At 45.4% G+C, this 12,997-nt stretch overlaps 1 protein-coding gene across 1 annotated transcript in view; it reads left to right on the plus strand.

Annotated features, from left to right (window-relative positions):
- The window catches only part of LOC8035578 (proteasome activator complex subunit 4A), a 166,525-nt gene that overhangs the window by 77,923 nt on the left and 75,605 nt on the right, over positions 1 to 12,997 (plus strand). Inside the window, exons 29-30 of the mRNA XM_002399761.4 lie at positions 1,955 to 2,091; positions 7,451 to 7,504. Coding sequence (XP_002399804.3) covers positions 1,955 to 2,091; positions 7,451 to 7,504 — 191 coding nt within the window. The remainder of the gene's footprint in view (positions 1 to 1,954; positions 2,092 to 7,450; positions 7,505 to 12,997) is intronic.

Raw genomic sequence — 12,997 nt, forward strand, 5'->3', positions numbered from 1 at the left:
TGCTTTTTAGAGAGTGACAGCATCTGGCGACATTGTGTCAGCCCATCTTGACCTAAAACAAAGTTCTGGGTCACTCAGGGAATTTCACAGAAGTACTCAGGGAAAACCTGGAAAACTCTGGGAATTTGAAAATGTCAACTTGGTAGACACCCTGTTCCTGTTCTTGTTTAAATCATATGCTACTACAAGAATCCCTCCATAACTCAAAAAAAGACTGCTGTGTTAAAGTATTGATTACCCAGGTTACTCTCAGTAGGCTTTCTTTCGAGGAGGACCCCCAATAAGTGAAAAAGCTGCCACGAAAGGAAGTTGGTGAAGAGAAGTGAGCTACAGCAAAGAAGGCAATGTCTGCACGCTGAACCCGCACAGCGCTTGTCTCGAGTTCAGTCGTTGCGCAAAGTGCTCTAAGAACTTTTGCACCCTGGCTCGCTATGTCTTGCATGATACGCCCAAAGTTCTTTTTTTTTTTTTTTTTTTTTTTGAGTGGGTTTAGTTTGTACCATGCTTGCCGGCCTGGCAAGCACGTGCCGTTGGACTGTTTTTTGTCGTATGCTGGACAGTTACATTTTGCTTTCAATTTTGGCAACCAGTTGGCGACGGAGCGGAATGGCATGGTTTCGGTTTCAATCGAACAGCCATCTTCGCTCGCACGACGTAGCACGTGAATACAAGACTGCCGAAGTTGCCTTCATGCGCATGCGAACATGACTGCACGACAGAGGCACCAGCCGGGACGCTTGCAATCCATTGTTTTACGTTTACTTACTTTTGACGAAACTCTGGCACGTCGGAAACCAGTAAAACGATGGCAAGTGGTTTTTCGGAGTTGCTTGGCAATGCCTACAGCAGTGTACACTTTTGGGATGCCTCTCTGGAGACACTGAAAGTGGAGATTCATTACTAGCCGAAGGCCAAGCGAGGCTTGCAGCAGCCCTGCAGAAAGTTTCGAAAAGCAAGAAGAAAACCCCCGCTAGCCGTAATGCATCTTTGTCTTGTGTACAATTTGGCATTGCACTGCAGTAGTTACGTGTCTCATCAGTCGGAGACTGCTTCCATTTATTGTGTAACTAGTCAACCTAGTGCTGTGATATTTACTACTAAGCTGGTCATTTTCAAAGAAATTTTAATATGTGCAGTTTGGTTCTTATTTATGTATAGCGGGTACGTATAGGTACAGTAAAATCTCGTTATAACAAAATGGGATATAACAAACTAATGGATATAACAAAGCAATCGTAATTCCCCTTGCTTGCTATAGTGGGAAGAAATGGACATTGGCTATAACAAACTAATGGTTATAACAAAATAATTAGGACAGCTCCTTCAACTTTGTTATAACGAGGTTTTACTGTATATGTATCATTTAACTCAAGCATTGCAAAATGTGTCATGCCATTAGCATTTCAGTTACATGTTGAAAGGCTCCCAGGTTGTCTAACTTGACCATAATTTGTTTATTGCGGCGAGCAATGTGCCCTTCGTTTGTCCAGCTCTTATAACGAATATTTTTATTTTTCTAAGAATATCTGCTCCAAAAGCCACTTTTGCTACTTCGAAACGCTGTTTTGGCTGCTCCAAAGGCCACTTTTGGTGCTCCAAAGCACTGTTATGGCTGCTTTGAAAGCTGCTCCAAAACGCTCAGGCCAATCACATCAGTGAAATCGTGAATTTCGTTAGATCTGGGTTTGTTAGACTGAGGTTCAACCGAATACGTTACTTTAAATTTTATTTCTGAATCTGCGTCACCATCTGATGAGCATTCGAGACCCAGACCTCGTCGAGCCAATGAAGATTTGCTTTTTGTCCGTGGCTCCGGCACCTGTACGTGCAGATGCAAATAAATGATTTGATTTGATTAATTGATTCCACTTGTCGTTAGAAAACATTTCAAGATGAACGACGGTGCTTCTTAGAGCAGTGGCTGAGGAGACGCGCGTGCCTGCCCTCCTTGCAGGTGCCCGACAGCTGCGTCCAAGTGGCGAGGAGGGTGTGGGAGGGTCCCGAACCCCGGCCCAGCGCCGGCCAGCCCACGGACGAGGACGTGGCGGAGGGACTCCGGGCCGAGGAGCGCCGCAACAACCAGTGCTTACGGTGCGGAGTCACTTGTTTTTTTTACAACCAGCACCTTCAATTACTAGGAGTATTGTGCCCCGAGTGCATCTCGGACCGGTGTGCGAGCGCATTCTTAATTGCGGTCCCTCGATTTCCGCCCGACGACCTCACGTTGCATTGCGCTGCTGACCGCCACGATCCACGGCAGTGGATGCTCCAGACACCCATCAGTAGGTTGCCCTCCGGTGCTGCAGTCCACAGAAGCTTAGGCAGCCAGGAGGCGGGTTGCCGCGACGACGGCAACACTTTCGTCTGATCATACTTTTTGCCGGAAATTCTACGACCAATCGCTAAGGTCGTGGCATCCAACAGCTTGACTCAGCAGCTTCGGTGACTTCATTCCTTAGTACTTGGGACTACAGTAGACTTCCTTTAAGACGAACACGAAGGGACCCTGAGAATTTGTTCGACTTATCAGATGTTCGCCTTAAGGGGGGAGACTACCCAGAAAAAACAATTTCTGCAAAAAAAGTTGATATTGAAGAATGTCATATTTACATCCCCTAGCATCTAGAGAGTACAGTATAGACCACTTACAACGTAACCGCTTATGGTGCAGGACCGGGTATAACGCGGCTTTTTTAAACCACCGGTTCGCCTCCCATAGAACTCCATGTAATAACATACCGCTTAAAACACAGGCGCACGAAGGAAAATACCGGTTATAGTGCAGTTTCTGGAGCAGCGCGCCGACCGCGCAGCGAGCACGCTTCCCTGTGCGACACCAGATAACGGCGCTAGCCACAAGCGGCACTCGCGGGGGCAAGGACGGCAGGGAGGTTGCTCGAAGAAGCGGGGAGAGAGGCTTCAGTTGCCATAACGACTGAGGGACGCACGCACGTGTCGTTCACGGCGCAAGGCGTTGACGAGCCCATTGGTCGTGGCCCAACCAGCCGTTCGCACGCGTTGCATGCCAGTCGGAGACCGTCTTCTATGCGCAAACATGGCGTCGGTGGTGATCGTCGACATCAACGGCGTAGTGGAAGCTCATCGTTCTGCGTAGAAGCGCTATCCTTAACTGTGAATTTTCGTTGTGCGTCGCTATGATAACCCACCGTGTACTAGAAGGGAAGATCCACCTACTCGTGCGGCGATGTCGTGGCGGCACTCTCAAGACGCCTGTGTTGTCGTGTTTGTTTGCTTCGACTACAGTGGTGCTTTCTAAGCATTTGCGGTTTCAAACATCGCCCGGATTTCTTATTTGGAGCATTTCATGCCTTTTTTGGAGCATTTCATGCGCGTACCGTATAAAGGATGCAAATTTTCACGCGTTTTCATCACCGGAAAAAAGTGATGAGGGTTAGCAATCCTGAACGCTCGCAACGTCCGTCCGCAATCCGCGACGCCGTTAAAGGCTGCGCCAGGCAAAAGCCGCTCATTTCTTTCAAAATGTGTGACACACTTGAGAGAGAAGTGTACTAGTCTGGTGAAATAAAGACTTTCCTCAAACTAAGCTTTATTTTTCACCTAACATAAAATAAATTGTTTTACAAAGGTAAGTTGTCTCATGGCATGTATTTTGGCCTGAAAAATTGATGTTTTGGTTATAGTGCGGATTTTCGCGACTCCCGCGACATACGTTATATGCGGTCTACGCTGTATTCCCAGAAATTTTCATTAGTTTACACTGCATAGTTAATTTTTTATAAATTATTTTCGGTCCACCGATGCTAAAGAAAAGGTAAGGGTTAGAGCACTTTGAACACATTTTTCTCCATTCCACTTTTTGGCATAAATTTCCCTTTAGAAAAACTATCATTTTGTTTTTACATAACTTGGATTCATTTTTACAAGTTTTTCTGGGGTGGAATTTTAATGGGAAGATAGCTATGGGGGGGTGGGGGGGGAAGCTTGAATTATTTTATTTTTGTCACTTTTCATGCTCAAAAACTAGCATTTCGGGCAAGGAATGGAAATCTAAAAAAAACAGCATTTGTGTTTAGTGGCTCTTTTGTCATGAAAGATGGTATAATATAGAAAAATAGCTCCATAGCTATCTGTTCTGAACTGTTCTAGAGCAGTATAACACATGAAAACGACAAATTTATAAGTAATTTCAAAACGATAGTTTTCCTACGCAGACACGCCCACTTCCATCTGAACATTTGCAATTCTTATTGTGCTTCACCCAGGTTAACAAAATTTTGCACAAACGTTCTCAACATCAATAGAAACAAGCCCTGTAAATGTCATTTAAATCAGACAAGTGGTTAAGAAGTTCACTTTTTTGGGTAGTGGCACTTCTTAGGGCACTTCTTAACAGAAGTGCCCTAATTATCATGCTGGGCATGTCTAAATTGCTGTTGACCAATAAACACAGAATGAAAAGGCCTACAGTTAAGAGATACTTAAAAAGGGACATTTATTTGGCTTACGATGCCAAAAGAAAAAAAACAAACAATGTTTCACACACCGCTGGTGGGGGAACCGATCCATTCGGTGTTTTTTGACTGCCTTCTCCTCTGTGCAAATCGGTGTCTAGCGATGAAAGACGAAATGTGGCCCATGTTCCTGAGAAAACATGGGCCACATGTCATAATTGAACCTTAATCACTGTCATTACGTCCATGACACTCCTTGTTTGGTGCCTCCTCCCAAAGGCAGTCATCTTCAGTGCCATCTAGCGCATTTGAAATCCCGCACTTCTTGATAGAGCAAGCAACGAGCGTGTGCCAACGCAGAGAAACCCCGGCGCGGCGCATAAAGCGAGTAACCCAATGTCGGCTCGCCAAAGTTCTCATGCAGCAGCTCTATGTTTACGGCGAGGTGCCGTTCGCACTGCTCCTTTACAAAGTCGCTGAGACTTACTTTGACGTCGGAAAACACGCCATTCTTTGGGTTCCTAAAGCTTCTTCTCGGTCTGTTGCACGCGAACAGAGCTTGCTTTTGTCATCTCCATCCGCAGATGCTGCCCTCATTTATGGCGAACTGTCAGTTGGCAGCACTGTTACCGATGCCTTCCGCAACCAAAAGAACTTTTCTTTCGTAGGCGACCGATGATTGTTTTCGCGCCGACACCATTGGCGAGCCTCACTGTGGATGGATGGTGGCGCCTCGGACATTGCGATTTTAATGATGATGATAGCTGTTTTGAGCACCATATCGCTTCGAAACCGAAACTATGTCAAACAGCATTAGATTGCGCTTCATCGAAGCTGAAAATTTGAAAAAACCTCGTATCATATGCAGGTTTTTACGGTACATCTTGCATACAGCTCGGCCGGCGCAATGCGTGGTGTCTCCGTCGGTGCAGTGCCATCACAAAGGGGACCTATGGGAGTTTGAGTTCACCAAAACGCGCACGCAAAGCAGTTAGTGTTAAAAATTTTTTTTTTTGCATTGCATCTATGGGAAATGAATTAAATGTTCTTACTTTATTCGGCATATCCGAGGATTCCGCTTAAGCGAGTTCGCCTTAACGGGAGTCTACTGTACTTTCAACGAGTGGGCTGCGGCGTACTGGGAGGAAGGGACGTTGTCCCGCGGGGGATACTCCCGATTCCGAGATAGAAAGAAGTTGAAGGCAACTTAACTCGCGTCGTCACACTTTTGCGGGACATTGGCCATTGCGAGAAGACCTCTTGGCCAAAACACAATTGCTGGCTAGTTGCTCGAGAACATTAAATGCGGTGGCATTTCTGAGTGAGCCTGACTCGCTTTTGCGTCTGTATATCGGGTTGTAATCGATGAAGCAGGCAGCGTGGCAAATGCAGTTACCATGGTTCTGCTTATGTTTATGTTGGTATAGTAGAGGAGAAACACTTAAATTACAGTAATGCTACAACGAAATTAATTGGCTGATCGCAGGAGGCCCACCCACTTGAAGTAGACAGTTGGGGTAGATCAGAAAATTATGCAAATTGGTTTTAAATGCGATAAAAGACTTCATCGACGTTGACGAGAAATATTCCTAAAGTTTCCACACCAATTCCTAAACAGATTCCTAAACAGTTTAATAGTCTTGTGCGAATAGTGGATTTTGAGTCCGAAGCGAATTCGAATCGAATAGTGGTTTTGGCCGAATATTTTCGATTCGAATATCGAAGTTTTTCCACGCCTTTCACTACCATTGAATAATGCTTAGACGAAAACCCAGCTAAACCTGTAAAGGTTATTCCACTTTTTCATTCATAAGCTAAGCTTAATCTATCTATATTTATGAACTGTGATCTCAGAAGGTCTGGTGTCTTTGGATGGCAAGTAAACGACAGATTTTACATAAAATGAATCCTATATAGATGGCCAACTATACCAATTGAGTGAATTTACAAATCTTGATATATAAAATATTTTTTCTTTAATCTCAAGTGAAAAAATAATTAGTCGCGCATGATGAACATTGGTTGTAAAAACATCTCTGCCTAACATTGTATACTCTTTCGTAAAAGTTTAATTTTTAAACTTTTACTACAATGTAGATATACACATTCACAAAGTTTCCATTTATTTTCAAATACAGTTGGCACAGGTGCATCATCCCGCTTTGAATGAGTGCTTTTCTTGAGCATGCAATTACGATATTGTTTATCGCGGCAGGCTACCCCGTTAAGTGCGCTTCTTAGCGTGCACAGATGTATTGCGGAGAAGCAACACCCGCAGAGCTCACTTTCGCGGGTTTTGCTTCTCCACAGCGCACCGGTGCTTGGTAAGAAGCGCACTCAACGGGGCTAACCCGCGGTAATCAACACTTCGAAAAACACGAATAGTGCAGTTCTTTTCGAAGCGAATATCGAATAGTGTATTATTCGGAACTAATATTCGAAATTTTGAATATTCACACAACCCTACAGTTTAATAAAGAAACGTTTGCTCAATACAAGACCGTGCAAAATTCTCTCGCCTTTCAACAACAACCTGCGAAGCGATTTCAGCAACAATTTTTGGTTGTGAATTTTAGCCAGACTCTTTCGACAGAAAGTACGCGAAAATATTTGTTGCAGGTAGTTGGCTACGAGAACCGTGTTGTAATCTTTCAAACCTGATGCTGTGGCAGGAAAAAACAGATACCCATTATTGGCACCATCTGCCTGGGTTCTGTGTGTATGGCTAGTTGAGTGTAGGATTTGCGGGTGAAGCTCTGCCTCTAGCACGCGTCATTGCCTTTCCATCTTGACTTGGTTGCACATGCACCTTCATGTGGTCAAAAATAGCCCACGCTGGAGGCAGAGCTTCTACTACTTCAGATCTGTCGTTGCAATGGACTGCAGTCTTCAGGAGCTACAGGCACGAGCATGAACAGGCACAATTGTATTAAACTTTGCGAACTTTGAGTATCAAACTAGCCAGAGGCAATTCTGCATTTGACCAGCGTGTGACTTTTTTTTTTTTTTCTTTCCAGGGCATACGAGGACCTGGTATCCAACCTTGTCAGTCAGGTGGAGAGCGGAACGTTGTGAGTCGGTGTTCTCGACAGCGATTGATTGATTGAAAACACGTTTATTGACCTTATATTGCGTGGAGCGCGCTGCGGAGGTCAGTTAGATGGAGGACAGCGACCGACTATGCCCGGCGGCGTCTTTCTCGCGCTACGTTGTTGAGGCCGGCGTAGTTTCCGCCAAAGTTGCCGAATGTTCTCGGGTTACCGAATCTCCCAAGCTTTGTTTCAGAACCGAGTCGTGGCGCAGCAGTCACCCTGCAACCCGTCCTCGATATGGTGCCGCCCTGTTCGGTCGAAGCGAAGTGCATAAAGCGTAGCATTCGTTTTTGCAGGAGCCCTTTAATCCACTTCCTGGTCTGTGGCGACGCTGGTTTGTTTTAGGGGCAAAGCTCCCTAGGGTCTAGCCTTGTCCGTCTGGCGTCCGTGCTCACATCGATCTTGCTGGTGCTTGTGCTCATGCTCGTGAGCTCACGTGCTCGTGTACGTGTTGTCATTGTTCAGCGCACGAAACACGCAAAGTTGTTTTGCGTTGCAGTGTAGATTTAACGTTGTATATAAAACCAAATTGCTTTTCAAATGGTAAAAGCCTCCTTCTGGTCAGTGCGTAAAAGTGACACGGTGGAAGTATAAAAATAATTACTGAAACAATGTTTTGTTTTTTTTCCCTTTCACCGGCTCGATTTGTGCATTTGGCCGAAGTTAAGGCCCGTTCGGACAGTTGCGTTCGGAGCGACCACTACGCTTACGAACGAATGCAACCGGTTGGAACGACGAGTTACCATAGCAACGAAGCGCCAAACGGTCGTTTCGTTCGTGTTCGTTCGCAACGCAAGGAGTTGAGCCGGGCTGAACTTTTTCGTAATGTTGGGGAACGACGGGAGTGACCGCAACAGCATACCAATCACAGGCCGAGGAGAGCTCGGTGGCGCGCGCGTTGTATGCCGGTCGTGCCGGGCTCCTTCTATCTGCAAACATGGCGTCGGTGGTGATCGTCGACGTGGACGGCGTGCTGGAAGCTCAACGGTCCCCGTGAAGGCGCTATCCTTGACTGTGAATTTTTGTCGTGCGTCGTAATCGTAACCCAGCACGTACTAGAAGGGAAGATCCACCTACTCGTACGGCGATCTCGTGACGGCACTCTCAAGACGGCAGAAACACCCGTGCCGTCGTGTTTGTTTACTTTGATTACAGTGGTGCGTTCTTAGCATTTGTGTCCTCGAACATTGCCGGGATTTTTGGCGCATTCCATGCGTGTGCTCAAGTTCAAGGTATTACTGGTGCGTACCGTATAAAGGATGCCAATTTTCACGCGTTTTCACCCGAGAAAGGTGATTAGTGTTAGCAATCCTGAATGCTCGCAACATCTATCTGATCACGAAATTATATTTTACGTTGCTATATCGCTGCTAAGATTACATCGTCTTTTATAATCGTAGAAAAGGCGTGTGGCGAGATGTGTACTGTTGGCAAAGTCGGGTATTAAAGTCGTGATCGTGCAAGACGGGCGTACTGCATCTTTTTTCTTTTTTTAATGCACTACCCTCCAAGTGTATCGTGAAAAAAAAAAAAAGTTTAAGATCATAGAAGATGGTCTGTCTAGTTTCTGTTACGCAAATGAGGTGCAGCGCGTTTCCCTTTTTATAGAGGCACCGCTGAAACAGCTGACAGCGGTGGACAGGTGGTCGCTGTGCTGCCGATCCACTGTGCTTGTTGCAGCGGTTGCAGGAGTGTACGCGCAGCGCAGAGCGGTCGTTCTTGTCGCTCCAGTCACAACGGACGCAGTCCTGGATAATGGGTTTGTTTCAGACGTGTGAGCCAGCCTTTACACAGCTATAAAAATTCAAAAGCGCAAACACCAAGGAAAAGAAGAGGGGACAGGACAGAGCGCTTACTCCAACTGGAAGTTTAATGTATTCCCCGAGGAAGACATAGAATTTTTTAATGCATCTATAAATTATAACAATAATTTTCTTCTTTTTTACCTTCACATGCCTAACTCTTCTTCTGTGTCTTCCTCGGGGAATACATTAAACTTCCAGTTGGAGTAAGTGCTCTGTCCTGTCCCCTCTTCTTTTCCTTGGTGTTTGCGCTTTTGAATTTTTATACAATGTGTAGCCAACTAGCCCAACAGTTAATTTTATTTACACAGCTATTATAGGTGCACAGCAGATCTTCGTGACTGTCCGCGTAGCCAAAAACTCCAGCTGCTCCAGTGAGGACCTTGCATCGGGCAGTAAACAATCGGCCATGTTTGTAAGCGTAGCTGGGTTGCTTACTATTGGCGTGGAGCAAGAGCTGAAGGTCATTTCTCATTGGCTGTTGGTTTGTGTGGTTGCATACGATTGCATGTGTGTGTACACGTCGCACACAGTTGTCGTTGAAGTCGCAGCGGTTGCGTTTGTTCTTAAGCACAGTGGTCGCTCCGAACGCAACTGTGTGAACGGGCCTTGAGACTTGTGGTTTGTTTCTGGAGCACTGAACTTTGGGAGGTATAAGATGTTGAAAATCGCCGAGGATCTTGGAAGTGGCACAAGCTATTGTAAAACAACTATTGTATTTTCCGGGCTATGCTTTGCACCCAGTGTATACACCTTTACAAAAAACACTCGGCCCCAGGGGCAACAAACCGCTTTCGAGCCCAGTCACTGAGTTTGAGGCTAGACTCTCACCGGCGTCCCTCCTAACCCTAACCGAGCGGACTGTGATTTCAGTAGGCACAGTTCCAAACGCTGCTGGCGGCTAAATTCTTGTCTTTTCCCGCCATATTTTGTGTTTCATGGGTCATGTATTTTCCCGAGGACATTGAGAAAGCATTGTGCCACATTAAAAAACAAAACAAAAAAAAACAACTATTTTTGTTGGGTACGCGCGCGACAGAACGAATGCGACTGGAATGTATAGTTCTAGTTATTTGTTTTTTTTCTTACGATAAGTTTTGACGGCGCCGCGGGATTTGCCGCATGTGAAACAACAAAGCGCTTTGCTGACAAAAATAAATTGCAACAGAAAAGGGCCGAAAGGCATGCATTTTTCACGCTCACAAATAACGTGTTTACCGATGGACAGGACACAGACATACAATTGAGGAAGTGTTAACATTCGAACAATATATCGTACATACCACACAATGCAGCGTTATCCGAAAAGAATTTATTTGAGAAAGATCTCAAATAACACAGTCACAGTCGACGACAGTCACATCTTGACGACCGGACGGAATCCGAGATGACTTCGTTTTGGGGCACGTTTTTGGGAGAGCTTCCTTTTTTCACAACTGCACCAAGGCAAAGAAACAAACGCGACTGACCCGTTTCTCACCCCAACCCGGACAACTATTTTTGGAGATGACTGAGGATTCTACGCGGATTATCTCTGAACCTAGAATTATCTAGAACAATGTTCGCAAAATCTCATCGAGGGTCGTTCGACGTCCTTCACCTCCTTCGTTTCCCGTGAATGTCGAGCAGAAAAGCTGGAATGGCAGGCACTTACCAGCCTCATTTCTCACAATGGAAGATAACACAAAAAGGGTGCGCAGCACGCATAAAAAAAATTAAGTGGAAACTTTCAAGAGGAGTGAGAAATCGTCGAATGCAAAACCGCAAAAACATAGGTAGAGAACCGCGCTGAGCGGGTCTTCACAGTCCCAGAGAGTGGCACAAAATTTCTAGCTGATAGAGGGCGCGAGAGTCGCACCAGCCGCATCAGCATCAGCAACATGGCGGCGGCCTAGGAGCGTTTTTTGGAAAGGTGTATAGTCTGCAGGGGCAAATTTGGAGTCGGAAATAAAAGTTCTTACTTAGGTAGTTTGCACCCGGTGCATAGTCCGCCTGCCGTGCATAATCCGCACCTGGTGCTTACTAGGCATGAAAATCTTCTCGTGCACGGCACACCTTGATGAATGTCTGCTTTGTTAGCTCGCAAGGAGGCTCACGTTATACACAGATCATCATTATCATACTCTTTCATTCACAAAATCCGTCACGTCTCTTCACAAGGAACTATCTTGAAAAACGAAATTCCTGTATAGTCCGCATGCGTAGGTAGTCCGCAAAGCTTAAAATTTCAACTTTTAAACATGTATAGTCGGCGGGTTAAAGCCCGGAAAATGAAGTACTAAGTATTATCCTCCAGAAGGTTGTCACAGTGTAGATAAGAGTCCACATTAGGCTTTGTTCGAGGAACTTTGAACCTCGTCCTTGGGCTCACGTTTGAAGAGAACATTGAAGGGCCTTGCTAGATGTAGTAGTCAAGTACGAGTGAATTTAATTTGCTCGTTAACTTTTTCATTAGTTGATAATTTGGGAACTTTTTAATTAGTGAAAATAAACATAAGGTTCCAATGGGAAATCTGCCGAGCGTCATGGAAAACCATTAAGTGAGCAAGTTTTAGAAATTTGCGAAGCACACGGGTGCACGAAAGTTGCAACTCCTGGAGCAGGCACAAGTCTGGCGGAGCGAAGAGGCTGATGGATAAGCGTGGCATACTTTGTTTCCGCTCGTGTCCAGACTCGGCTGACGCTACGAGTTCAATAAAACTCCAAAGCACAAGTCCTTCCCTGTACATGATGGCTTTAGCGACATACAGAAACACGACTTTGGACACCGTGTGATTGGTCATATGAGCTCGTAGCGTCGACTGCGTCTCGACTTAAGATGAAACAAAGTTATGCGTTTGCATTTGTTTTTGCACTGCCAGCACTGCACCTGTCGCCCAAGGACTTGCTAACTTTAGTGCACCACTGCATTTCGCACACGCCCCAAATCTTTCTAGAATTTACTGATTGAGTGGTTTGAGAACGCAGTTCTTCGGCACCCGTTTCCGGGTTGAGCGGCGTCGACATAACCGCGCCTGTTGCATTATGGGACGTCGCAGTTTCCCCTCTAAATTTAGCGGGGAAACTATTTTGGTGTTGAGACCCACACTAGGTCAATTTCCCCGCTAAATTTAGCGGGGAAATTTTTCTTAAATTTTCCACTAAATTTAGCGGGAAAAATTTCCCCGCTTAAGTTAGCGAGGGGAAATTTTCACTAAATGTAGCGGGAAATTTAGTGAAAGTTTCCTGCTAAATGGGAGGCTAGGAGGAGAGGAGGGAGGGGGGAGGAGAGGCATACCCCCCCTCCCTTCTCCTCCTGAAGAGCTGCGCTCCAATTTCTTATTACAGAGAATTGTAAAAATCTTTTTTTTTTTCAAGGATTCTCAGCGAGTTTCTGATTAAAATCTTGTTTATTTTCAATATTCAAAAATTATATGAACAAATTTAGTTAATTATTTGGCGTATAATGACGATTGTCCTTTGTCCTCTGTCCCCCTGGCTGCGTAACTCACCTGCATACGCAAGTTAGATTACAGACTCTAGATACGTACTATATGCTTCCAAAAAAAAGCCGTGAAAGCTATACTAATGCAGTTTGCGTTGGTGTGGCTTTCACGGCTTTGTTTCGAGATGCAGCTGGGCCCTCTAAAAAAAAAACTCTGTGTAGAGGATCGTGGATAGCCGAAATGCT

This window comes from Ixodes scapularis, unplaced genomic scaffold, assembly GCF_016920785.2.
Source record: "Ixodes scapularis isolate PalLabHiFi unplaced genomic scaffold, ASM1692078v2 PGA_scaffold10__122_contigs__length_95168666, whole genome shotgun sequence".
NCBI lineage: Eukaryota > Metazoa > Arthropoda > Arachnida > Ixodida > Ixodidae > Ixodes > Ixodes scapularis.